The sequence below is a fragment of the Schistocerca gregaria genome, chromosome 11, assembly GCF_023897955.1.
Source record: "Schistocerca gregaria isolate iqSchGreg1 chromosome 11, iqSchGreg1.2, whole genome shotgun sequence".
Classification (NCBI taxonomy): domain Eukaryota; kingdom Metazoa; phylum Arthropoda; class Insecta; order Orthoptera; family Acrididae; genus Schistocerca; species Schistocerca gregaria.
In genome coordinates, this window is record NC_064930.1 from 102,792,467 (window position 1) to 102,816,996 (window position 24,530).

At 46.0% G+C, this 24,530-nt stretch overlaps 1 protein-coding gene across 1 annotated transcript in view; it reads right to left on the reverse strand.

Moving 5' to 3' along the window:
- The window catches only part of LOC126295146 (high affinity cGMP-specific 3',5'-cyclic phosphodiesterase 9A-like), a 2,007,270-nt gene that overhangs the window by 188,007 nt on the left and 1,794,733 nt on the right, over window positions 1-24,530 (reverse strand). Inside the window, exon 5 of the mRNA XM_049987432.1 lies at window positions 3,999-4,148. Within this exon, the coding sequence (XP_049843389.1) occupies window positions 3,999-4,148 (150 nt within the window). The remainder of the gene's footprint in view (window positions 1-3,998; window positions 4,149-24,530) is intronic.

Sequence of the window (24,530 nt, forward strand, 5' to 3'; positions counted from 1 at the left end):
CGGGACTCACACCATGAGACCCTTGTGATATTTGCAAATGAACTCAGTTTCTTTAATAGATTTCACTATTTTTCCTGTCTTGAAAAAAGAAATTCCGGTTGCTTTCCAACGGGTTTTCTTTCAAAACGTTTTTAATGTAACTTGTTTTAGCTAAAACTTCTTCTTAATTTCTTTTCACTTACACATTATTACTATGTTGTAGAGTAATAATGTAACACAAAGACTATAAAGTACAGTTTGGGTAAGATTCTTTCGTCTGCCACAACCGTGCTGTAGCGTTTTGCACGTTTTTCAAGACGTTAGTTTTCCAGATTATTTTTTATAATTTCACAAAAAAGACTGCGGTGCACGTAATGGGAATGCTATCATTTCACAATTGAAAAAAAAAGTAAATGAAATACACAACTGGCCATTTAAATTACTACACCACCAAGATGGCGTGCTGTAGACGCGAAATTTAACCGAGAGGAAGAAGACGCTGTGATACGAAAATGATTAGATTTTCAGAGCAGCCACACAAGGTTGGCGCCGGTGGCGACACCTACAACATGCTGACATGAGGAAAGTTTCCAACCCATTTCTCATACACAAACAGCAGTTGACCGGCATTGCCTGGTGAAACGTTGTTGTGATGCCTCGTGTAAGGAGGAGAAATGCGTACCATCACGTTTTCGACATTCATAAAGGTCAGATAGTAGCCTATCGAGATTGCGGTTTATCGTATCGGGACATTGGTGCTCGCGGTGGTCGAGATCCAATGACTGTTAGCAGAATATGGAATTTGGTGGGTTCAGGAGGTTAATAAGGAACGCCGTGCTGGATCAAATCGGCCTCGTATCACTAGCAGTGGAGATGACAGGCATCTTATCCGCATGGCTGTAACGGATCGTACAGACACGTCACGATCCTGAGTCAACAGATGGAGACGTTTGCAATATAGCAACCATATGCACGAACAGTTGGACGACATTTGCAGCAGCATGTACTATCAGCTCGGAGACCGTGGCTACGGTTACCCTTGACGCTACATCACAGACAGGAGCGCCTACGATGGTGTACTCGGCGATGAACCTGGGTGCACGAATAGCAAAACGTCATTTTTCCGGATGAATCCAGGTTCTGTTTACAGCATCCTGATGGTCGCATCCTGGTTTGGCGACACTGGAAGCGTGTATTCGTCATCGCCATACTGGCGTATCACCCGGGGTGATGGTATGGGGTGCCATTGGTTACAAGTCTCGGTCACCTCTTGTTCACATTGACGGCACTTTGAACAGTGGACGTCACATTTCAGATGTGTTACGACCCGTGGCCCTGCCCTCCATTCGATCCCTGGGGAACCCTACATTTCAGCAGGATAATGCACGACCGCATGTTGCAGGTCCTGTACAGGCCTTTCTGGATACGGAATATGTTCGACTGCTGCCATGGCCAGCACATTCTCCAGATGTCTCACCAACTGAAAACGGCTGGTCAACGTTGGCCGAGCAACTGGCTCGTTACTATACGCCAGTCACTACTCTTGATGAACTGTGGTATTGTGTTGAAGCTGCATGGGCAGCTGTACCTGTACACGCCATCCAAGCTCTGTTTGACTCAATACCCAGGCGTATAAAGGCCGTTATTAAGGCCAGAGGTGGTTGTTGTGGATACTGATTTCTCGGGATCTATGCACCCAAATTGCGTGAAGATGTAATCACATGTCAGTTCTAGTATAATATATCTGTCCAACGAATATCCGTTTATCATCTGCATTTCTTCTTGGTGTAGCGATTTTAATGGCCAGTAGTGTAGCTAATTCGGAGCTGTATTCCAAGATACAACGTTCTCCCATTCATCTTCAAGTGCTCAGCTATAGCAACAGTTGTTACGAAATTAAAATCTATTTGCAAAGTATCGGCGTCATATGCGTATGGCGTCAGCAGCGATCTCATCATTGTAATTGTCGCTTAGTAGTGGATAAATATACACGACGTAACTAAATTCCCTTTACAGACTTTGAAGACAGGTTCTTTACACAAAACAAGAAAAAAATCGTAGTAAACTTGGGCTCTCAGATGCATATCTTCGATACTGTGAAACACATCTCTTCTACTGCAAGCCCTTTGCTGTCCATATCCTCGGACGAGGTAGTACGCAATAAAATAATAAAACATGTCAAGTAAACATCTTCAGAGGTACGCACACTTTTACATTTTCGCTACTATGAAACATCTCTGCACTGAACAATCGCACATAGCTCTAAAGGTATTGTGACATCTTCTGGGAAAATGTAGTGCAAAAATATATGTGAACTATGTTAAAAAGACGAAAAGCACGGAGACACACGACTCAGGAGTTTTATCGTTTGCAAATGGACATACAAGTCCCATCTACGATTCGACCAAACCAAAGAATACTTGAAGGTAATTGTTTCTTTATTAATGTAGATACTATGGTCTCCTTTTTGATCATTCTGCTTAGTGTGTCATCGCTGCGTCCATTGTGGTATCCTGATGCTGTTATTTTTCTCTGTTGATAAAAGGTCTGTACTGTTGGAATTATGTATTTGTTATCTATAAAATACAACTTACTTTTATTAAAGTGACATGTGATTTTCTTTATGTAAAAATTAACATCCTGTCTCTCGGCACTTGCAGAATTAATTTCAGATTGAGATTTTCATTGTTGGCAGCTATTACTACGTGGATTACTAATTTTTTCAAATACGACCGCAGTGACCAGCTTCTTCAGAGAAAAATTACATCATTAGCCACGACGTGTTATTAGGCATGTACTATTATTCAGATTTTCCAGAATTTCAGCAAATTTTAGGTGCACCGGGTTCCACACATCCGAAAGTGTTCCAGCACCGATACAGCTAACACTTCTACCTTCCGGCAAAAGTATTAAATGTTCTCTTTACGCTTACGAAAAAGCAACATTATATCGGCAATACATATAAAGAGGACCTTATTTTCCCTGTAAATAAGAGAATATCGCATTCTTGACTGAAAAACTGCTGTTATGTTAAATGGGCAACATCCAGTTTAGATAATTGCTAGGAATTCCTTAGGAAATTCTCCTTAGTGTTAGACGGATAATATTACACTATGAATTTATTTAAGAGTGTTGTAATTTTATCTCTCCTATAACTACGTCGGCATAAACTATTGGCATTCTTGTATAAAAGCTCGCAACTGTAAATGGTGTTAAACCATAGGACGAATTTCATATACCAATGCATTAGTAAAACCCTTTTTAAAATTACAGTATGCATTTTAGAGGCTATGTTTACTAGATCTTTCTTTGTTTTGGTGTAAAGGACCTGTCCTCAAATTCTGTTAGTGATTTTAGTTACACCCTGAAAAAAGTCCACCTTCTCGTGATTGGTTATAATAATCTTTAGAAAACTAAAATTTACCGCGACCTTTAAAAGACAGACTGGTGCACCATCATCACGTTTCGCTTTGCTGCATTTGTACATCGCCGACACATGAACACACAGCTGTTTGTCATCAGTAGTAGCAGTAACAGCGTGGAGATTTATTTCTATCGCGGCGTTTCGGCGTCATGTGTGTACGCCGTCGTCAGGTACTAACCATTGCAGTTGTCCATTGGCGACACATGGACAGAGCACAACGCAGCTCTGTGTCGTCAGTAGTCGCAGTAACAGTGTGAAAATTTATTCCCGTCGCGACGTTTCGGTGTCAATTGTGCACGCCGTCGTCAGGTACTAACCATTGCAGTTGTCCATTGGCGACACATGGACAGAGCACAACGCAGCTCTGTGTCGTCAGTAGTCGCAGTAACAGTGTGAAAATTTATTCCCGTCGCGACGTTTCGGTGTCAATTGCGCACGCCGTCGTCAGGTACTAACCATTGCAGTTGTCCATTGGCGACACATGGACAGAGCACAACGCAGCTCTGTGTCGTCAGTAGTAGAAATAACACTTTGGACATTTATTCCTGTCGCGACGTTTCGACGTCAGATGTACGTGCCGTCGTCAGGTACTCACCGTTGCAGTGCGCGGCGACGACCTCGAGGCGGTAGGGGCGGTCGGGCGCGTTGTCCTTCAGCGCGGGCGAGATGTTAAGCAGGCGGCCGTCGCAGCCGTACAGCTTCACGATGTCCAGCGGGCCCGCCTCCGCCGCGGACCGGAACAGCTCTGCCAACACCACGAAAAACGATCGCGCCGATCAGGTTGGCAGCCCTGCACCCTGCACCTTGCTCCCGAGGCCTCGCGCCGCGTCGCGCTGCGCACATAGCTATTATCTTTGGCGCTCCCGCCGCCGCGCGCAGCTATTACCTCTGAAGCGCACTGTGCTCGATAACCCCGTAGCAGCTATTATCTCTGGAGCGCTCTGCGCTCGCTCACCGCGTAGCAGCTATTACCTCTGATGACGCGCGGCGCCTCGGCGGACAGCTGTTACCTCTGGCTAGGAGCGTCGCCTCTTGAGCTCGCGCGCGGGCAGCTATTATCTCTGGCGAGGCGGAGCAACCCGATGCGCCGAGAAGTTAATAGCTGCGCGCGTAATCCGCTCTGTGCAGATTGTGTTACGCCCGGCGCTCGGGCAAATAGCGAAGCGCTCCGGTTACATAATGTCACTACAGTTATAAATCAGACAGAAAGACTCGTATCTAAATTTAAACATAATGCAGCACCAAATTAATATGTTTTTCTCTCCTTCCAAAGTTTATATTTCAAGAGCGGATCGGAAATATCAAACACACACACACACACACACACACACACACACATGATATATATATATTATTATTATTCAGTTCTCCTGACAATATATATATACAGGGTGAGTCACCTAACGTTACCGCTGCATGTATTTCGGAAACCACATCAAATACTGCCGAACCGATTCCACACACCGAACGTCAGGAGAGGGGCTAGTGTAATTGTTTAATACAAAACATACAAAAATGCATGGTAGTATGTTTTTTAACACAAACCAGCGTATTTTAAATGGAACCACGTTAGGTTTGTTAGCACATCCGAACATATAAACAAATACTTAATCATTGCCGTTTGTTGCATTGTAAAATGTTAATTACATCCGGAGATATTGTAACCTAAAGTTGACGCTTGAGTACCACTCTTCCGCTGTTCGATCGTGTGTATCGGAGAGCACCGAATTACGTAGGGATCCAAAGGGAACGGTGATGGACCTTAGGTACAGAAGAGACTGGAACAGCACATTACGTCCACATGCTAACACCTTTTTATAGGTCTTTTTCATTGACGCACATGTACATTACATTGAGGGGTGAGGTACACGAACACACGTGGTTTCCGTTTTCAGTTACGGAGTGGAATAGAGTGTGTCCCGACATGTCAGGCCAATAGATGTTCAATGTGGTGACCTTCATTTGCTGCACACAATTGCAATCTCTGGCGTAATGAATGTCGAACACGCCGCAGTACATCTGGTGTAATGTCGCCGCAGGCTGCCACAATACGTTGTTTCATATCCTCTGGGGTTGTAGGCACATCACGGTACACATTCTCCTTTAAAGTACCCCACAGAAAGAAGTCCAGAGATGTAAGATCAGGAGAACGGGCTGGCGACTTTATGCGTCCTCCACGTCCTATGAAACGCCCGTCGCACATTCTGTCAAGGGTCAGCCTAGTGTTAATTGCGGAATGTGCAGGTGCACCATCATGCTGATACCGCATACGTCGACGTGTTTCCAGTGGGACATTTTCGAGCAACGTTGGCAGATCATTCTGTAGAAACGCGATGTATGTTGCAGTGCTCTCCGATACACACGATCGAACAGCGTCAACTTTAGGTTACAATATCTCCGGATGTAATTAACATTTTACAATGCAACAAACGCCACTGATTACGTATTTGTTTATATGTTCAGATGTGCTAACAAAACTAACGGGGTTCCATTTAAAAAAAACCTAGGTATGTGTTAAAAAACATACTTCCGTGCATTTTTTTAATGTTTTGTATTAACCAATTACGCTAGCCCCTCTCCTCACGTTCGGTCTGTGGAATCGGTTCGTCAGTATTTGATGTGGTTTACGGAATATATCCAGCGGTAACGTTAGGTGACTCACCCTGTACATATATATAATTCCCGGCAATCAGTTGCAACAACAGTGCATAAAATAACTTTGTTGAAATTGGTTTTTCGTGGAAAAACCGGCCACTTCGAACATCATTATGTTTGCCGCAAACAAAGTTGTATTTCACAAATGTTATTTTTTGCACTTAATTTAGATGCATAAGAAGCGAGACGTAGCAGTGCAAACAGGACTGAGGGTACCGTACAAACATGTGAGTCTGACATTTCCGATCCGCTCTTGAAATATATATCAGGAGAAAAATATATATATATATATATATATATATATATATATATATATATATATATATACTCCGTGGCCATCTGCGGGCGCTGATGGTGAGATATCGGTGAAGACGTCCTGTACTCTAGCACCTGGACACGTTTCCCGTCTGCTGGTATCGCTGCCACATTCCTGAGATCACACTTTGTGGGACATGGAGGGACCGTGCTACGACCTGCTGTGTTTGACAAGCCTCCAGTTATCCTAGTATTGTACCCTCATAACGTCATCAATATGTGTTCTTTGAGCCATTTTCAACACACAGTCACCATTAGCACATCTGAAAACGTCTGCACACTTACTCGCTGCTTCGTACTCTGACAGCACCAACACTCCTCTGCGTATGTGGACTGCTGCCAGCGCCACTGTGTGACGACCGCAGGTCAAATGCACCGCACGGTCATATCCCGAGGTGTTGTAAACCCGCAAACGGCCCACCATGGCGTTGTTTCACCATGTATCAGCATTATCCTTAATTTATGAGCATGAGTGTAGCTGATAACAATCGTGGCCCAGTGACATTGCGCATCGTTGTTTGGGAACATGAAATCCTTGAACGGCTACAGATGACCTCCAAGTAGAACATAACGATTTACAGTCAATGGTCGGCTGAACTGGGTCAGAGGACCAAGTCGCTTCCCTGTAAACACAGCCCACGTCATTACGGAGCCACCACGAGCTCGCATAGCGCCTTGTTGACAACCTTGGGTGAAATGGTTCATGTCGGCCCCGGTAGCTGAGTGGTCAGCGCGACGGAATGTCACGCCAAGGGGCCCAGGTTCGATTCCCGGCTGTGTCGGAGACTTTCTCCACTCGGGACTGGGTGTTGTGTTGTCCTAATCATCTTCATCCCATCCCCATCGACACGCAAGTCGCCATAGTGGCGTCAGCTCAAAAGACTTGCACCAGCCGACAGGTCTACCTGACGGGAGGCCCTAGCCACACGACATTTCATTTCAATGGCTTCGTGGGGCCTGCCCCACGCTCGAACCCTACTATCAGCTCTCACCAACTGAAACCTGGACTTATGTTACTAGGCCAAGGTCCCCCAGTGGTATAGGGTCCAGCCGACACGGTCAGGAGTCCAGAAGAGGCCCTACAGGCGATGTCGTGCTGTTAGCAAAGGCACCCGCGTCGGTCCTCTGCTGCCATAGCCAATTAACGCCAAATTTCGCCTCACTTTCCCAACGGATACGTTCGTCGTACGTCCCACATTGATTTCTGCGGTTAGTTCAAGCAGAGTTGCTTGTCTGTTAGCACCGACAACTCTAAGCCGCTGCTCTTGGTCGTTAAGTGAAGGCCGTCGGCCACTGCGTTGATAATGGTGAGAGCAAAAGCCTGGAATTTGGTATTTTTGGCACATATGAATCACCTGAGTACAAATGGCAGCTCAGACATAGCACCGTGCTTTTATACCTTGTGTACGTGATACCACTGCCATCTGTGTAAGTCCACATCGAATCGCATGGCTTTTGCCACCTGAGTGTAGAGTTGCAGTTTACTGCTAGCGCAATACTCTACCCGGCCTCTTCGTTCCATCTTCTCCTTAGCTGCATGTTCTAAGTGTTCTGCCAATAAAACGCAGTCTCCAGTTCCCCTTACCCACCAGTTTGACTTGTTCGTAATTATTATTCCTAGGCATTTAACTGCATTGACAACATTTATATTTCTGTGATTTATCGTGCAACCGAAATTTAGACGCATTCCGTTCAGCACTCATGTGCATGGCCTTCCGCGTGTCATTATTTAGAGCCAATTACCACTTTTCGGACTAAGAAGATATCTTGTCTAAGTCATGTTGTAATTGGTTTTCATCTACTGATGACTTCACTAGACGGTAAATGACACCATTATCTGCAATGAGAGAGGTCTGCGCACATAGTATATTAAACGGCTTATATACACTACTGGCCATTAAAATTGGTACACCACGAAGATGACGTGCTACAGACGCGAAATTAAAACCGACAGGAAGAAGATGCTGTGATATGCAAAAGATTAGCTTTTCAGAGTATTCACACAAGGTTGGATCCGGTGGCGACACCTACAACATGCTGACACGAGGAAAGTTACCAACCGATTCCTAATACACAAACAGCAGTTGACCGGGGTTGCTTGATGAAACGTTGTTGTTATCCATCGTGTGAAGAGGAGAAATGCGTACCATCACGTTTCCGACTTTGATGAAGGTCGGATTGTAGCCTATCGCGATTGCGGTTTGTCGTATCGCGACACTGGTGCTCGCGTTGGTCGAGATCCAATGACTGTTAGCAGAATATGGAATCGGTGGGTTCAGGAGGGTAATACGGAACGTCGTGCTGGATCCCACTAGCAGTCTCGTATCACTAGCAGTCGAGATTACAGGCGTATTAACCGCGTGGCTGTAACGGATCGTGAAGCCACGTCTCGATCTCTGAGTAGACGTTTGCAAGACAACCATCTGCACGAACAATTCGTAGACTTTTGCAGTATCATGGACTATCAGCTCGGACACCATGGCAGCGATTACCCTTGACGCTGCATCACAGACAGGAGCGCCTGCGATGGTGTACTCGACGACGAACCTGGGTGCACGAATGGCAAAACGTCATTTTTTCGGATGAATCCAGGTTCTGTTTACAGCATCATGATGATCGCATCTGTGTTTGGCGACATCACGGTGAACGCACATTGGAAGCGTGTATTCGTCATCTCCAGATACACATAATTCAGTCACCTAGTAATTGAGAATGAAGACGCTTAGCAACTTCCGCCAAACTTTACACACAATTTCAAAGCTCTAGGGAACTTTTTTTCGGTCGCACCCACCACAAAAGAATGAAAGGAAAACAGTGCATCACATACTACATTTACGCTGTTCGTGCAGTCAAACTTCACCAGTAGACATAGAGGCTTATTTTATTACTCCTGTACTACTGTGTCTCCCGGTTCCCGACAGATGACCGAAGTTAAGCGCTGTCGGGCATGGCCGGCACTTGGATGGGTGACCATCAGGGCCGCCACGCGCTGTTGCCATTTTTCGCGGTGTACTCGGCCTCGTGATACAAACTGAGGAGCTACTCGACCGAACAGTAGCGGCTTCGGTCAAAGAAAACCATCGTAACGACCGGGAGAGCGGTGTGCTGACCACACGACCCTTCTATCCGCATCCTCATTGAGGATGACGTGGCGGTCGGACGGTCCCGATGGGCCACCTGTGGCCTGAAGACAAAGTGCTGTACTACTGTCTCTATTTGCACTACAGTTTGCACGCAATAACAACATACACAACTGAATGTAACTGCAAAATTATCTAATTATCAATCAGGAGATTGACGTCTTAAACCTTGAGGTGGGCGAAAAACTTTTGCTTAAAACGGAGAGCAGTAAAACTTGAACATCAGGCATCCCGTATTAATTTAGTACTTCTTTACTACTAAGTATAGTGGCAACACATTTTCCAGACAGTATCTATACCGAAGAGCCAAAGAAACTGTATTGTGTAGGGCTCCCACAAGCACGCAGAAGTGCCACAACACGACGTGGTATGGACTCGAATAATGTCTGATGTAGTGCTAGAGGGAACTCTCACCTTAATCGTCCAAGGCTGTGCATAAATCCGTAACAGTACGAGGAGGTGGAGATCTCTTCTGAACAGCACATTGCAAAACATCCAAGATGTGCTCAATACTGTTCATGCCTGGGAAGTTTGGTGCTCAGCGGAAGCGTTTAAACTCAGAATAGTGTTCCTGGAGCATTGTCCTGCTGGAATTGCCTAAGTCCGTTGGAATGCACAGTGGACATGAAAGGATGCAGGTGATCATACAGGATGCTTACGTACGTGTCACCTGTCAGAGTCATCCCATATCACTCCAAATGGACACGCCCAAAACCATTACAGCGTCTCCACGATCATGAACAGTCCCATACTGACATTCAGGATCCACAGATTCATGGGGTTGTCTCCGTACCTGTACACGTCCATCCGGTCGATACAATTTGAAAAGAGACTCGTCAGACCAGGCCAGATGTTTCCAGTCATCAACACTCCAATGTCGTTGCTGAAGGGCCCAGGTGAGGCGTAAAGATTTGTTTCGTGCCGTCATCAAGGGTCCATGAGTGGGTCTCCGGCTCCGAAAGCCCATATCGATGATGCTTTATTGAATGGTTCGCTCGCTGACACTTGTTGATGGCTCAGCACTGAAATCTGTTGGATCCTGCGGAAGGGTTGTACTTCTGCCATCTTGAACGATTCTCTTCAGTCCACGTTGGTCCCGTTCTTGCAGGATCTTTCTCCTGCCGCACTGATGTCGGAGATTTGATGTTTTACCAGATTCCTGATATTTAAGGTACACTCGTAAAATGGTCGTACTTCACTGGTACCTCGAAGATGCTGTATCCCGTCGTTCGTGCGCCGTCTATAACCCCATGTTCAAACTCACTTAAATCTTGATAACCTGCCGTTGTTGGAGCAGTAACCGATCTAACAACTGCGCCAGACAGTTGTTGTCTTATCTAGGTATTCCCGACCGCAGAGCAGTATTCAACTTCTTTCCATATCTCTGTATTTGAATACGCTTGCCTATACAAGTTTCTCTGACGCTACATACACGAGGGACTTTCAATAAGTAATGCAACACTCTTTCTCCTGGCCAGTTTCGGTCGAAGAAATGTGGGATTTATTGTATGACTTGGTGGAATATTCGCACTTCAGATCCTGTAGTTTCATAGAGTTTCGATAGGTGGAGGCGCTATACATAGGTCCTCTGTATCGGGGGTGCGTTACAAGCAGAGAGCTGCCATTGAGTTTCTTTTGGTGGGGAACCAGATATTTTTATTGGTGCTTGAAGAACGTCTACATATGCTTGTCACAAGGATACACTGCGTGGGCAGTAGTACACAGGTAATTGGAAGGTTAGCGATGCATCAAGACGTTGGCTCCAATATCGACTAGTGGAGTGGTACACATGGGACACGCCCTCCTTGGTGGCATAAGGACCTTGCACTGAACGGAGAGTACGCTAAAAAATAGGTTGTTATAGCCAGAAGAATGGGGAATGATCGGGTTTATTGGAATCCTGAATAAAACATACCTGATTTCTGGAAGAAAACAATGTGTAGCATTACTTATTGAAGGACTTTCGCATCACTGAACTTACTTGCAAAAGTATATCGTTGTAGGACACATAGGTAATGAGAGCACACCTCTTGCCCTCACGCGGATCCCCTATGACCTGATTCCTTTCCCTTATCTCCTCACCTTTCCTCGAACAGATGCACATCCTCTGCACCTCCCGCCGCCTTGATCCCCCTCACCCCCTGGTTGTTCCTCTCCTCTCCCATCCCCGCCCTCTGTCACACCTTCACCGTTGTCTTCCCCCTATCATCCACCTTTACACCTTTGATCTCCTTTCCCAAACTGGCTTCCGTCATATCCCCCTTCCAGATGATGCCCTCCCTCCATCTATCCCTCCCATCAACTCTGATCCTCACCTCCCACTCTCTCCTATCCTTTTCCCATGCTCCTTCTGCCCCCCTTCTATCCTGTTTTTCCCCACCTTGCCTCTCTCTGACTCCCTTCTCTCCCGTGTAATTCTGCTCTCCGCTCCACTGTCTTTCCCAATCCTTCTCGTGTTCGTCCAGCCCCGCCTCCTTTTCTATATCCCCTCCCTCCATTTGGCTCCCCCTTTTTTCTTTTTCTCTCCTCTCCCTTTCTTCCTCATCGGTCCGGATCCTCCCCCCCCCCCCCCCCCCCCCCACATCTTCCACCGTGTCGCCTACATAGTGCTGTTTTAAGTGAGTGTTCAGTGTTGTGCTTCCCCTGTCAATGTTGCGAACAGCCACCTGTCGCTAGTTGTGTTTTTTTATCTCATGTGAACAGAAACCAGACTGTCGCCTGTTTTTAATTGTGCCTGTCTATTTACTATGTGTTTTTATCAGCATCACCGACTGCTTGTTTTTATACACTCCTGGAAATTGAAATAAGAACACCGTGAATTGATCGTCCCAGGAAGGGGAAACTTTATTGACACATTCCTGGGGTCAGATACATCACATGATCACACTGACAGAACCACAGTCACATAGACACAGGCAACAGAGCATGCACAATGTCGGCACTAGTACAGTGTATATCCACCTTTCGCAGCAATGCAGGCTGCTATTCTCCCATGCACACGATCGTAGAGATGCTGGATGTAGTCCTGTGGAACGGCTTGCCATGCCATTTCCACCTGGCGCCTCAGTTGGACCAGCGTTCGTGCTGGACATGCAGACCGCGTGAGACGACGCTTCATCCAGTCACAAACATGCTAAATGGGGGACAGATCCGGAGATCTTGCTGGCCAGGGTAGTTGACTTACACCTTCTAGAGCACGTTGGGTGGCACGGAATACATGCGGACGTGCATTGTCCTGTTGGAACAGCAAGTTCCCTTGCCGGTCTAGGAATGGTAGAACGATGGGTTCGATGAAGGTTTGGATGTACCGTGCAGTGTCCCTTCGACGATCACCAGAGGTGTACGGCCAGTGTAGGAGATCGCTCCCCACACCATGATGCCGGATGTTGGCTCTGTGTGCCTCGGCCGTATGCAGTCCTGATTGTGGCGCTCACCTGCACGGCGCCAAACACGCATACGACCCTCATTGGCACCAAGGCAGAAGCGACTCTCATCGCTGAAGACGACACGTCTCCATTCGTCCCTCCATTCACGCCTGTCGCGACACCACTGGAGGCGGGCTGCACGATGTTGGGGCGTGAGCGGAAGACGGCCTAACGGTGTGCGGGACCGTAGCCCAGCTTCATGGAGACGGTTGCGAATGGTCCTCGCCGATACCCCAGGAGCAACTGTGTCCCTAATTTGCTGGGAAGTGGCGCTGCGGTCCCCTACGGCACTGCGTAGGATCCTACGGTCTTGGCGTGTATCCGTGCGTCGCTGCGGTTCGGTCCCAGGTCGACGGGCACGTGCACCTTCCGCTGACCACTGGCGACAACATCGATGTTCTGTGGAGACCTCACGCCCCACGTGTTGAGCAATTCGGCGGTACATCCACCCGGCCTCCCGCATGCCCACTATACGCCCTCGCTCAAAGTCCGTCAACTGCACATACGGTTCACGTCCACGCTGTCGCGGCATGCTACCAGTGTTAAAGACTGCGATGGAGCACCGTATGCCACGGCAAACTGGCTGACACTGACGGCGGCGGTGCACAAATGCTGCGCAACTAGCGCCATTCGACGGCCAACACCGCGGTTCCTGGTGTGTCCGCTGTGCCGTGCGTGTGATCATTGCTTGTACAGCCCTCTCGCAGTGTCCGGAGCAAGTATGGTGGGTCTGACACACCGGTGTCAATGTGTTCTTTTTTCCATTTCCAGGAGTGTATTTTCTTCGAATCGTTTTCTCCATATTTCAGTTTTTAACAGCCACCATTTTATCGCCTGCTTTTATTGTTCTCATGTCTCCTGATTCTGTTTTTTAACTTTTCTATAGGCTGCAGAGCGGCATATTGTGCTGCTTTGCTACCAGCACGCCCCCTTCTAGGTGGGGGTGGGGGGGATCGAAATCCAATAAACGAAAAAAATAAATCATCAGGTATGACGTTGTAAGGATTGAGATGCACGGAAGACTAGCTTTTGCTTAAAGTGTAGCGCAAATTACCAAGTTTAAGTCGTTGAATGTTTCACAATCAGAGCACTTAGCGGCTTCCAAAGCACTTTATGCATAATTTCTAAACTTTTCTAAATTTTTGGTCGCTTACACGCTTTACGGCGAACGCTTAACACATTAACTCATTCCTAAAGTAATCACATGTTTGAAGCTGTTTTATACACGGCAGTTCGACTCTTTACAGAATTTCGGCACTGGATGGGCAAATTTTTAAATATGTCTGTATATACTATATCGCTCTTTGTAAGAACCGCGACGATATCGGGACAAAAATATCGATAATTCGATATATCGGTCGCTGTTTTCAGTATTTACAAGAATTTTAAAAAAAAGTGATCGAAATGACAGAAACAGTTAAGAAACTTCCGAAAATCGTCAAGTACTCAATATGTAATGTATAACATTAACCGATAAAAGACACAGAATGTATTAGAAAATCACTTCTTTACAAAAACAAAAGCATTAATCGCCGCCGATACACCATAACAGAACTCTTTGCTTAATATGTTACCCCGCCAGTCTGCTTCTGTTACCTGTCACCACCAAGTTTACTAACGATGCCACTCTTTCGCACGAAATTATTATATTATTTCTGAGCAGTTTCTGGCAAAACAAGTATCAAATGACGACCCTCAATACAGAACTTCACATGATTGCTTTGTTTGGGGAAGGAGACCAGACAGCGAAGTCATCGGCCTCATCGGATTAGAGAAGGACGGGGAAGGAAGTCGGCCGTGCCCTTTCAAAGGAACGATCCCGGCATTTGCCTGGAGCGATTTAGGGAAATCACGGAAAACCTAAATCAGAATGGTTAGACGCGGGATTGAACCGTCGTCCTCCCGAATGCGAGTCCAGTGTGCTAGCCGCTGCGCCACATCGCTCGGTAGAACTTTACAGGCTCACAGATCCATCGTAAATGTGGTTGACCGACGTATTGCTTTAGCTCTTTTGGCAGGGAATCAGAGCTTGGAAATTCTTTTCATGACGTTGCAGCCTTCTTGTGTTGGCAGCAGGGAATGATAATTTACACGGTTATCACGTACTGCTGTCACCAAATGCAATTTGCACTTCGTACGTATCACCTGCAGTGCTAGCTCCCATGAATATGCAGTACAGGTACATTCATGTTCAAATCCGGTGCTCATTTGTAGTACTGATATGAAATTAAATCAAGCCCGTTGTCAGACAGTTACTGACAGATTGCAAAGATTGGTAAAAGTCGAAATGGGCAAGAAATCTGCTGATGAGCCAAGAAAAGAGAGAAAATAAAAATACCACTTTCCATATTCAGTACTAAATAACGATAAATATTGTTTCGATTATGTAGACGTCGATGGTATACAGTCGCGCAGCCCACTCGATATATCGATATTTTTATACATCGTTGCTGGTTTGCGACGAATTCCTCTCCTGTGGCAATCTCTTCATGTCAGAGTAGCACTTGCAAACTACGTCTTCATTTATTTGCCGGATGTATTCCAATCTGTTGTCTTCCTCTACAGTTTTCGCCCTCTACAGCTCCCTCTAGTACCAAGTCATTTCCTGATGTCTTAAGAGATGCCCTATCAACCTGTCCCATGTCCTTATCAGTGTTTTCCACTTATTCCTTTCCTCTCCGATTCTGCTATTCATTCCATACTTTACCAATTGCAGTGTTACGTGGCTTTATGCTTAATTACAGATTTACTATTTTATCAGTTGATTTGTTTTCACCACGTAACACCCGCTGTTTATGTCCTCCTTCGTTGCTGAGCGATGTGTATCACCTTTCGTTCTGCCGCCGCAGCTCTTCCTTTCCTATATCTTTACTACTTTTTATCTATATAAGTGATGAACTATTGGTTTTGCCGTTTAACACCTTTTTAATAACTGTGGAAGTATTACAGGCATCGGGTCCCACCTAATGTGTCACCCGCCTACACGTTTTTACATGAACCTTTCAAGACTCGTTCGATCTGTTTACAAGGAGAAAGCAGAATCTCTCTTCCTTTGACGTTGTCCAACAACGACCTAGGAAGCTCGCGGTAGTTTGCTGCATTCGTTTTATTCCTTGCCCCCTTGCCGCTACGTCGAACTTTCGTGGTGATAGTTGGGCAACGTTTTCCACGTTATCTGCAACATAAATAAACTTTCTTCCCACAGTATTTCTGAAAAACCCAAAAACAAACTTAAAGAACATAATAATAACAACTGTTCTTACAATTATTCGTATAAGTCTTGGTCGATTTAATGAGGGGTGGGACAGTCTAAGCCTTGTGACACCACACAGTCCACCAAATTTCCAACATTCGTCTGTAGCACCACATCTCAAATGCTTCGAATCTGTTTTCCACAGTCCATGTTTCACTACCATACAATCCTGTGCTCCAAACGTCCATATTCAGAAATTTTTTCCTCAAATTAGCGCTTTCTCAGAAATTTCTTCCTCAAATTAAGGCCCATGTTTGATACTGGTAGACTTCCCTTGCCCACGAATGCCCTTTATTCCATTACTAGTCTGGTTTTGATGTCCTCCTTACTCCGTTCATCACTGGTAATTTTGCTCCCTAGGTAGGAGAATTGCTCAACTTCATCAACTTCGTAGCCATCACCCCTGATGTTAAGTTTCCTACCGTTCTCATTTCTGCTGTTCTCATTACTTTTGACTTTCTTCGATTTATCCTCAATCCTGTACTTATACTGTTAATTCCATTCAGCAGACGGTTCTAGGCGCTTCAGTCCGGAGCCGCGCTGCTGCTACGGTCGCAGGTTCGAATCCTACCTCGGGCGTGGATGTGTGTGATGTCCTTAGGTTCAGATGATTCAAATGGCTCTGAGCACTATGGGACTTAACATCTGAGGTCATCAGTCCCCTAGAACTTAGAACTACTTAAACCTAACTAACCTAAGGACATCACACACATCCACGCCCGAAACAGGATTCGAACCTGCAACCGTAGCGGTCGTGCGGTTCCAGATTGTAGCGCCTAGAACCGCTCGGCCACTCCGGCCGGCTGTACATTTCTATGAGTTGCCTTAGACTAGCCACTTATTTTACGTGTATCGCTACGAGTGATGAAATTTCCTGCGACTTTCTCGAAACTATAGTTTCGTCCCGAACAGACATGAAAGCTGAGGCAGATCTGAGGTCGTGACAGCATGCTAATGAAAACTTTGGAAGAGCCAGGGATTTTCCATGGCAGATGTACAAGAATTAACATCTTGGAAGCTGTAATTTGATTACTTATGCACTTTCATCAAATTTCGTGCAGATTCGGCTCTCCTTCAATTTAATTCATGTTGTACTTCTAATTTTGTTTCATGGCATTGTGGTGCAAATCACACTTATTTCACTTTGCCCCAACATGCATCATACAAACGATATCACAGTACAACGTGTGGTGCTTTCTCTGATGCTGTTGTGCATTTACAGACAGACATCAGTTTGCCATCCAAAACAGCGCGTAAAAATCTGACTTACACAATTATGCCTTAAGCTCCTACGAACGACGACGCAGCAAAACAAACAAAACAGTTTGATTCGAAAAAAAAAGAATGGGTGTCCTCGTCTGCGAGCTTTGATCCCTCATCTCAAAACATTGAAGTTGTGCTCTCTCTCTCTCTCTCTCTCTCTCTCTCTCTCTCTTTCCTTCTTTCTTTCTTTTTTTCCCTTGAGTCATCACTTTTCTGACTGGTTTGATGCGGCCCGCCACGAATTTCTCTCCTGTGCCGACCTCTTCATCTCGGAGTAGCACTTCCAACCTACTTCCTCTTTTATTTGCTGGATGTGTCCCAATCTCTGTCTTCCTCTACAGTTTCTGCTCTCTACAGCTCTGCAATGTAAGCTATTCCTTGATGCCTTAACGGATGTCCTATCATCCTGTCTCTTATCCTTCTCGGTGTTTTTCAGACATTCCTTTCCTCTCCGGTTCTGCGCAGAACCTCCTCTTTCCCCACCGAATTTTCAACATTCGCCTGCAGCACCACAACTCAAATGCTTATATTTTCCTCTTTTTTTGACGGTTAGAGGCGCCATGTCATTGACTGCGGGACTCCTTCCGCCGGAGTTTTGTGTCCTGCCTCGGACATGGGTGTGTGTGTGTGTGTGTGTGTGTTTGTGTGTGTGTGTGTGTTTTGTTCTTAGCATAAGCTAGTTTAAGTAGTGTGTAAGCATAGGGACTAATGACCTAAGCAGTTTGGTCCCTTAGGGAAAACAAAGAGAAAAAAGTCTTCTGTTCGGGTTTTCCCACTGTCCCTGTTTCACTACCATACAATGCTGTACTCCAGACGTACATCCTCGGAAATTTCTTCCTCAAATAAAAGCCTATGTTTAATATTAGTAGGCTTCTCTTGGCCACGAATTGCCTTTTTGCCATAGCCAGTCTGCTTTTGATGTCCTCCTTGCTCCGTCCAGCATTGGTTATTTTACTGCCTACGTAGTAGAATTCCTTAACTCCATCTACTTCATGACCATCAATCCTCATGTTAAGTGTCTCCCCGTTCTCATTTCTTCCGTCTTCCTTCAATTTACTCTAACTCCATATTCTGTACTCATTAAGCTGTTCATCCCATTCATCACATCCTGTAATTTTTCTTGACTTTTGCTGACGATAGCAATATCATCAGTGAATCTTGTCATTAATATCCTTCAACCTTGAATTCTAATCCCGCTCTTTAAGCTTTCTTTTCTTTCCACCATCGTTTCTTCGGTGTGCAGATTGAATAGTAGGGGCGAAATACTACATCCCTTCTTACACCATTTTCAGTCCGAGCACTTTGTTCTTGCTCTACCACCCTTATTGTTGCCTTTACGGACTATATAGCGTTGCCCTTTGAGGTCAACGTTACGGCGGTCACCTCTAAAAGCTCCCCACAGTTCGTCTCGCTGCACAGCCGGAGATAACGGATGGCCAGTGTCGGTGAACGCGGCGCAACGTATCGTGAAATTGGAATCCCGGTGACGGTGTTAAAAGCGTGGGCCGGCGAGAAGTGAACGGATCATGAACCCAGGACTCCGCTTCACAGGCTTGCTATCAGGAACTGCTGCGACCTTGTCCGTCTAATGGCGGCGATGAAATTTCCCCGCGCCACCGGGACCCCAACTGGCTATCTCCAGCACGCACGAGAGACATGTAGGACGCGGTCGTTCTCTCCTTCAGACGTCCGCCGTATGCTTTGCGGCGTGGCTATAGTAACAGCTTGCAATGAAACTCGACGATGTCCCACACTTACTTTGAGGTCCTCCGCGGTTGATCACACTCATATCGTAACGGGGAGGATACTGGAATGAAGACTGAACGAAAAAGTAGGTCAGGAGAAGCAGTATGGCTTTCGACATGATGAACCAAAACTGGACCCAGACTTTAGTATGACACAGTCGATGGAATTGCAATGGCATTGCATTCACAAAGGTACGTGTATCACATTGGAACAACCAAAATAAAATGTTCAAATGTAGCTACGTTCTGTATTTTAATTTAGAAAACCTACCTGTTACCAACTGTTCGTCTAAAATTGTGAGACATATGTTTGTGACTATTATACCGCCATCTATCACTAATCGAAAAAAGTGGTCCAACTAAAACATTCATATTTCCTTACGTAGTGCACGAATATGTAATAAAAAATGGTGGTTCCCATTTAAAAAAAAAACGCAGTTGATATAGGTTTGACCTATGGCAGCGCCATCTAGCGGGCCAACCATTGCGCCATCTGGTTTCCCCGCTTCAAGCTAGACAACGTTCGTTCTTTGTAGTTTTTTTATTTGACGTTTACTTCGTGAGATATTTGGCAAGGTCACGATCAACGGACCACCCTGTATATAGCTGTAAAAGTGGCAGTATATTTACAATGTGCAGGCGTTATATTTTTGGCCAGTACATCGACATCTCTTATCGATATATCGAGGGCTGATAATGATATTTCTGTAAATATTGATATATTGGATTCCTGATATTTTTAAAAATATCAACAGTCCTTCTTACAAAGTTACACATTTTACTTCACGAAGGTACCGCAGACCTTAGTATTTGACATAAATTTCAATTTGATACCTCACAGATTTGTTAGCTCTCTGAAGGGCGGTCATTATTGCAACCGACCACATACACTATGTGATCAAAAGTACCCGGACACCTGGTTGAAAATGACTTGCAACTTCGTGGCGACCTCCATCGGTAATTCTGGAATTCAATATGGTGTTGGCCCACCTAAGCACTGATGACAGCTTTCACTGTCGCAGTCATACGTTCATCAGGTTCTGGAAGGTTTCTTTGGGAATGGCAGCCCACTCTTCACTGAGTGCTGCACTGAGGAGAGGTATCGATGTCGGTCGCTGAGTCCTGGCACGAAATCGGCGTTCCAAAACATCCCAAAGGTGTTGTATAGGATTCAGGTCAGGACTCTGAGCAGGCCAGTCCGTTACAGGGATGTTAATGTCGTGTAACCACTCCGTCACAGGTCAGGCATTATGAACAGCTGCTCGATCGTGTTGAAAGATGCAGTCGCATGAGTTGCTCTCCTACAGTGGGAAGCAAGAAGGTGCTTAAAACATCAATGTAGGCCTGTGCTGTGATTGTGCCACGCAATACAACAAGGGGTGCAAGGTCCCTCCACGAAACAAACGACCACACCATAACCGCCTCCGAATTTTACTGTTGGCTCTACACACGCTGGCAGATGACGTTCACCGGGTATTCGCCATACCCACACCCTGCCATCGGATCGCCACATCGTGTACCGTGATTCATCACTCCACAAACGTTTTTCCACTGTTCAATCGCCCAATGTTTACACTCGTTACACAAGCGAGCCGTCGTTCGGCATTTACTGGCGTGATGTGTGGCTTTTGAGCAGCCGCTCGACCGAGAAATCCAAGTTTTCTCACCTCCCACCTAACTGTCATAGTACTTGCAGTGGACTTTGATGCAGTTTGGAATTCCTGTGTGATGGTCTGGATAGATTCTGCCTAGTACGCATTACTAACATCTTCAACTGTCGGCGGTCTCTGTCGCTCAACAGCTTTCGTGCTATACATGTGGCTTCACGTTTCCGCTTCACCATCACATCGGAAACAGTGGACCTAGGGATGTTTAGGAGTGTGGAAATCTCGCGGTCAGACGTATGACACATTTGACACCCAGTCACCGTATCACGTTCCAAGTCCGTGGGTTCCGCGGAGCACCCCATTCTGCTCTCTCACGATGTCCGATGACTATTGAGGTCGCTAAAATGGAGTACCTGGCAGTAGGTGGCAGCACAATGCACCTAATATGGAAAACGTGTGGTTCTGGGCGTGTCTGGATACTTTCGATCATATGGTGTACATCTACGTGACTACTCTGCAATTCGATTCACCTCCCCAACATTTCACTTCCGTTGCACTCTCGAACAACGTGTGGGAAAAACAAGGATTTAAATCTTTCCGCAAGAGCTACATTTCCTCTTATTTTGTAACAATGAACATTTCTTCCAGCATAGGCTGGCGCGAATAAAATATTTTCGAGGTTGGTGATTGAAATTTCCAGAGAGGATGGCGTCGCAACGAAGAATGCATTTGTTTTAACGATCATCCCCAACTAGCTTATCATACCCGGTGACACTCTGTCGCCTATTTCGAGATAATACGAAACGTACTGCCCTCTTTTGAACTTTTTCCGGGTATTTCGTCAATCCTGTCTGGTAAGGATCGAACTACGCGTAGCAGTATTCCAAAAGAGGGAGGAAAAGCATAATGTAGGCAGTCTCTGTAAGACACCTGTTGCATCTTCCGAGTTTAGTCTTTTGGTTGCCTTCCTCACAACATTATCTTGCAGTGTAAGTCGTCGTGTTTGTAATTTTTACGAATTCAGTTGAATTTAGATTTGTCTGATTTATCTTGTAACTGAAACGTTTGTACGGATTCCCTTCAGTACCCACGTGAATGTCTTCACACTTTTCCTTATTTAGAGTCAACTTCCACTTATCTAAACATAAAGATATTTTGTCTAAATAGGTTTGCAGTTAGCGTTGGTCTCACAGTAACTTTACGAGGCAGCATTATCGGCAAAACTCTAACAGTGCTGCCCAGATTGTCTCGTAAACCGTTTATGAAGATCAGGAACAGCAGAGGGTCTATAACAGTTCTCTCAAAAATTCCATACATTATTCGCGGTTCCAACACGAGTTTCCGTCAGTTGCTGCGAACAGTGACGTGTCTAAGAGGAAACCACGAATACAGTCGCGCAAGAGAGACGGCCCTGCACAGACTCACAACGTGATTACGAGACACTTGTGAGCAACGATGTAAAAGCCTTACCGGATATATGGAAAAAACGTTATCAACTTGAGATGCGCTGTCGACAGCATTCACTATTTCGTGTGAACGAAAAAGCATTTGTGTTTTTCAAAAACGGCATTTTTTTCAGTCCTTGCGAGGTGTTTTATAGATAAAATTTTCTCTTCAATGATGAGTGGTAGCATCGAAAGTAAATGGTAACAGATATCTGAATTAGGAGCGGTTCAAATGATTCAAATGGCTCTGAGGACTATGGCACTTAACGTCTGAGGTCATCAGTCCCCTAGAACTAGTTAAACCTAACTAACCTAAGGACATCACACACATCCATACCCGAGGCAGGATTCGAACCTGCGACCGTAGCGGTCGCGCGGTTCCAGACTGAAGCGCCTAGAACCGCTCGGCCACAACGGCCGGCTAATTAGTAGCGAACTAGTGGTACAGATGTAAGCGTAATATTGGAAAGTAGTCAGGTTTCTTCGCTTGATCTTGATCCAAAGGCGGAGGAGAAGAGTGAGAGAGAGAGGAGGGGTGGGGATGGAGGGAGGGATGGGCGGAGAGACCATGTGGCTTACGTCACTGTGACGCACGCGATGATGCGTGCGCAGAATGCAGACTGCGGGGCGTTGCATCTAGCTATTCCTAGTAGCGTTCTGCGTAACGCGCGTCGCACTGCATGCCTAGAGATCTAAGGCGGCATGCCTAGAGAGCTAAGGCGGCAGGCCCACATGTTTCCCACCCATCATCGTGTCTAGCGCAACCATCGTAACCCATCACAGAATCCTGAAGCGGTACCTACCTCTGTCCACGAATATACTCCGCGATCCACCGTGTGGTATGTGGCGGAGGGTACTTTGTGTAGCTCAGTGACTTTCTCCCTTTGCGAGTTCCATTCGCGAACGGTCAGCGGGAAGAACGGTTCGCGGTAAGTCTCCGTATGAGCTCGAAAGGCTCCAAGCTTGGCATTCTTCCCGCGACATGCGTACCGTGTGTTCCAGAAATAAGTACAAACGTTTTTGTGGGATGATAGGTTGGATATATATATATACAACGTGTTACGAAAAGGTACGACCAAACTTTCAGGAAACGTTCCTCACACACAAAGAAAGAAAATATGTTATGTGGACATGTGTCCGGAAACGCTTACTTTCCATGTTAGAGCTCATTTTATAACTTCTCTTCGAATCACATTAATCGTAGAATGGAAACACACAGCAACAGAACGTACCAGCGTGACTTCAAACACTTTCTTACAGGAAATGTTCAAAATGTCCTCCGTTAGCGAGGATACGTGCATCCACCCTCCGTCGCACGGAATCCCTGATGCGCTGATGCAGCCCTGGAGAGTGGCGTATTGTATCACAGCCGTCCACAATGCGAGCACGAAGAGTCTCTACATTTGGTACCGGGGTTGCGTAGACAAGTGCTTTCAAATGTCCCCATAAATGAAAGTCGAGAGGGTTGAGGTCAGGAGAGCTTGGAGGCCACGGAATTGGTCCGCCTCTACCAATCCATCGGTCACCGAATCTGTTGTTGAGAAGCGTACGAACACTTGGACTGAAATGTGCAGGAGCTCCATAGTGCATGAACCAATCTAGACATCACCAACAATGCCTGCCCAAACGTTCACAGAAAATGTGTGTCGATGACGTGACTGCACAACTGCGTGCGGATTCTCGTCAGCCCACACATGTTGATTGTGAAAATTTACAATTTGATCACGTTGAAATGAAGCCTCACCCGTAAAGAGAACATTTGCACCGAAATGAGGATTGAGACATTGTTGGATGAACCATTGGCAGAAGTGTACCCGTGGAGGGCAATCAGCTGCTGATAGTGCCTGCACACGCTGTACACGGCACGGAAACAACTGGTTCTTCCGTAGCACTCTCCATACAGTGACGTGGTCTACGTTACCTTGTACAGCAGCAACTTCTCTGACGCTGACATTAGGGTTATCGTCAACTGCACGAAGAATTGCCTCGTCCATTGCAAGTGTCCTCGTCGTTCTAGGTCTTCCCCAGTGGCGAGTCGTAGGCTGGAATGTCCCGTGCTCCCTAAGACGCCGATCAATTGCTTCGATTGTCTTCCTGTCGGGACACCTTCGTTCTGGAAATCTGTCTCGATACAAATGTACCACGCCACGGCTATTACCCCCTGCTAATCCGTACATCAAATGGTCATCTGCCAACTCCGCATTTGTAAACATTGCACTGACTGCAAAACCACGTTCGTGATGAACACTAACCTGTTGATGCTACGTACTGATGTGCTC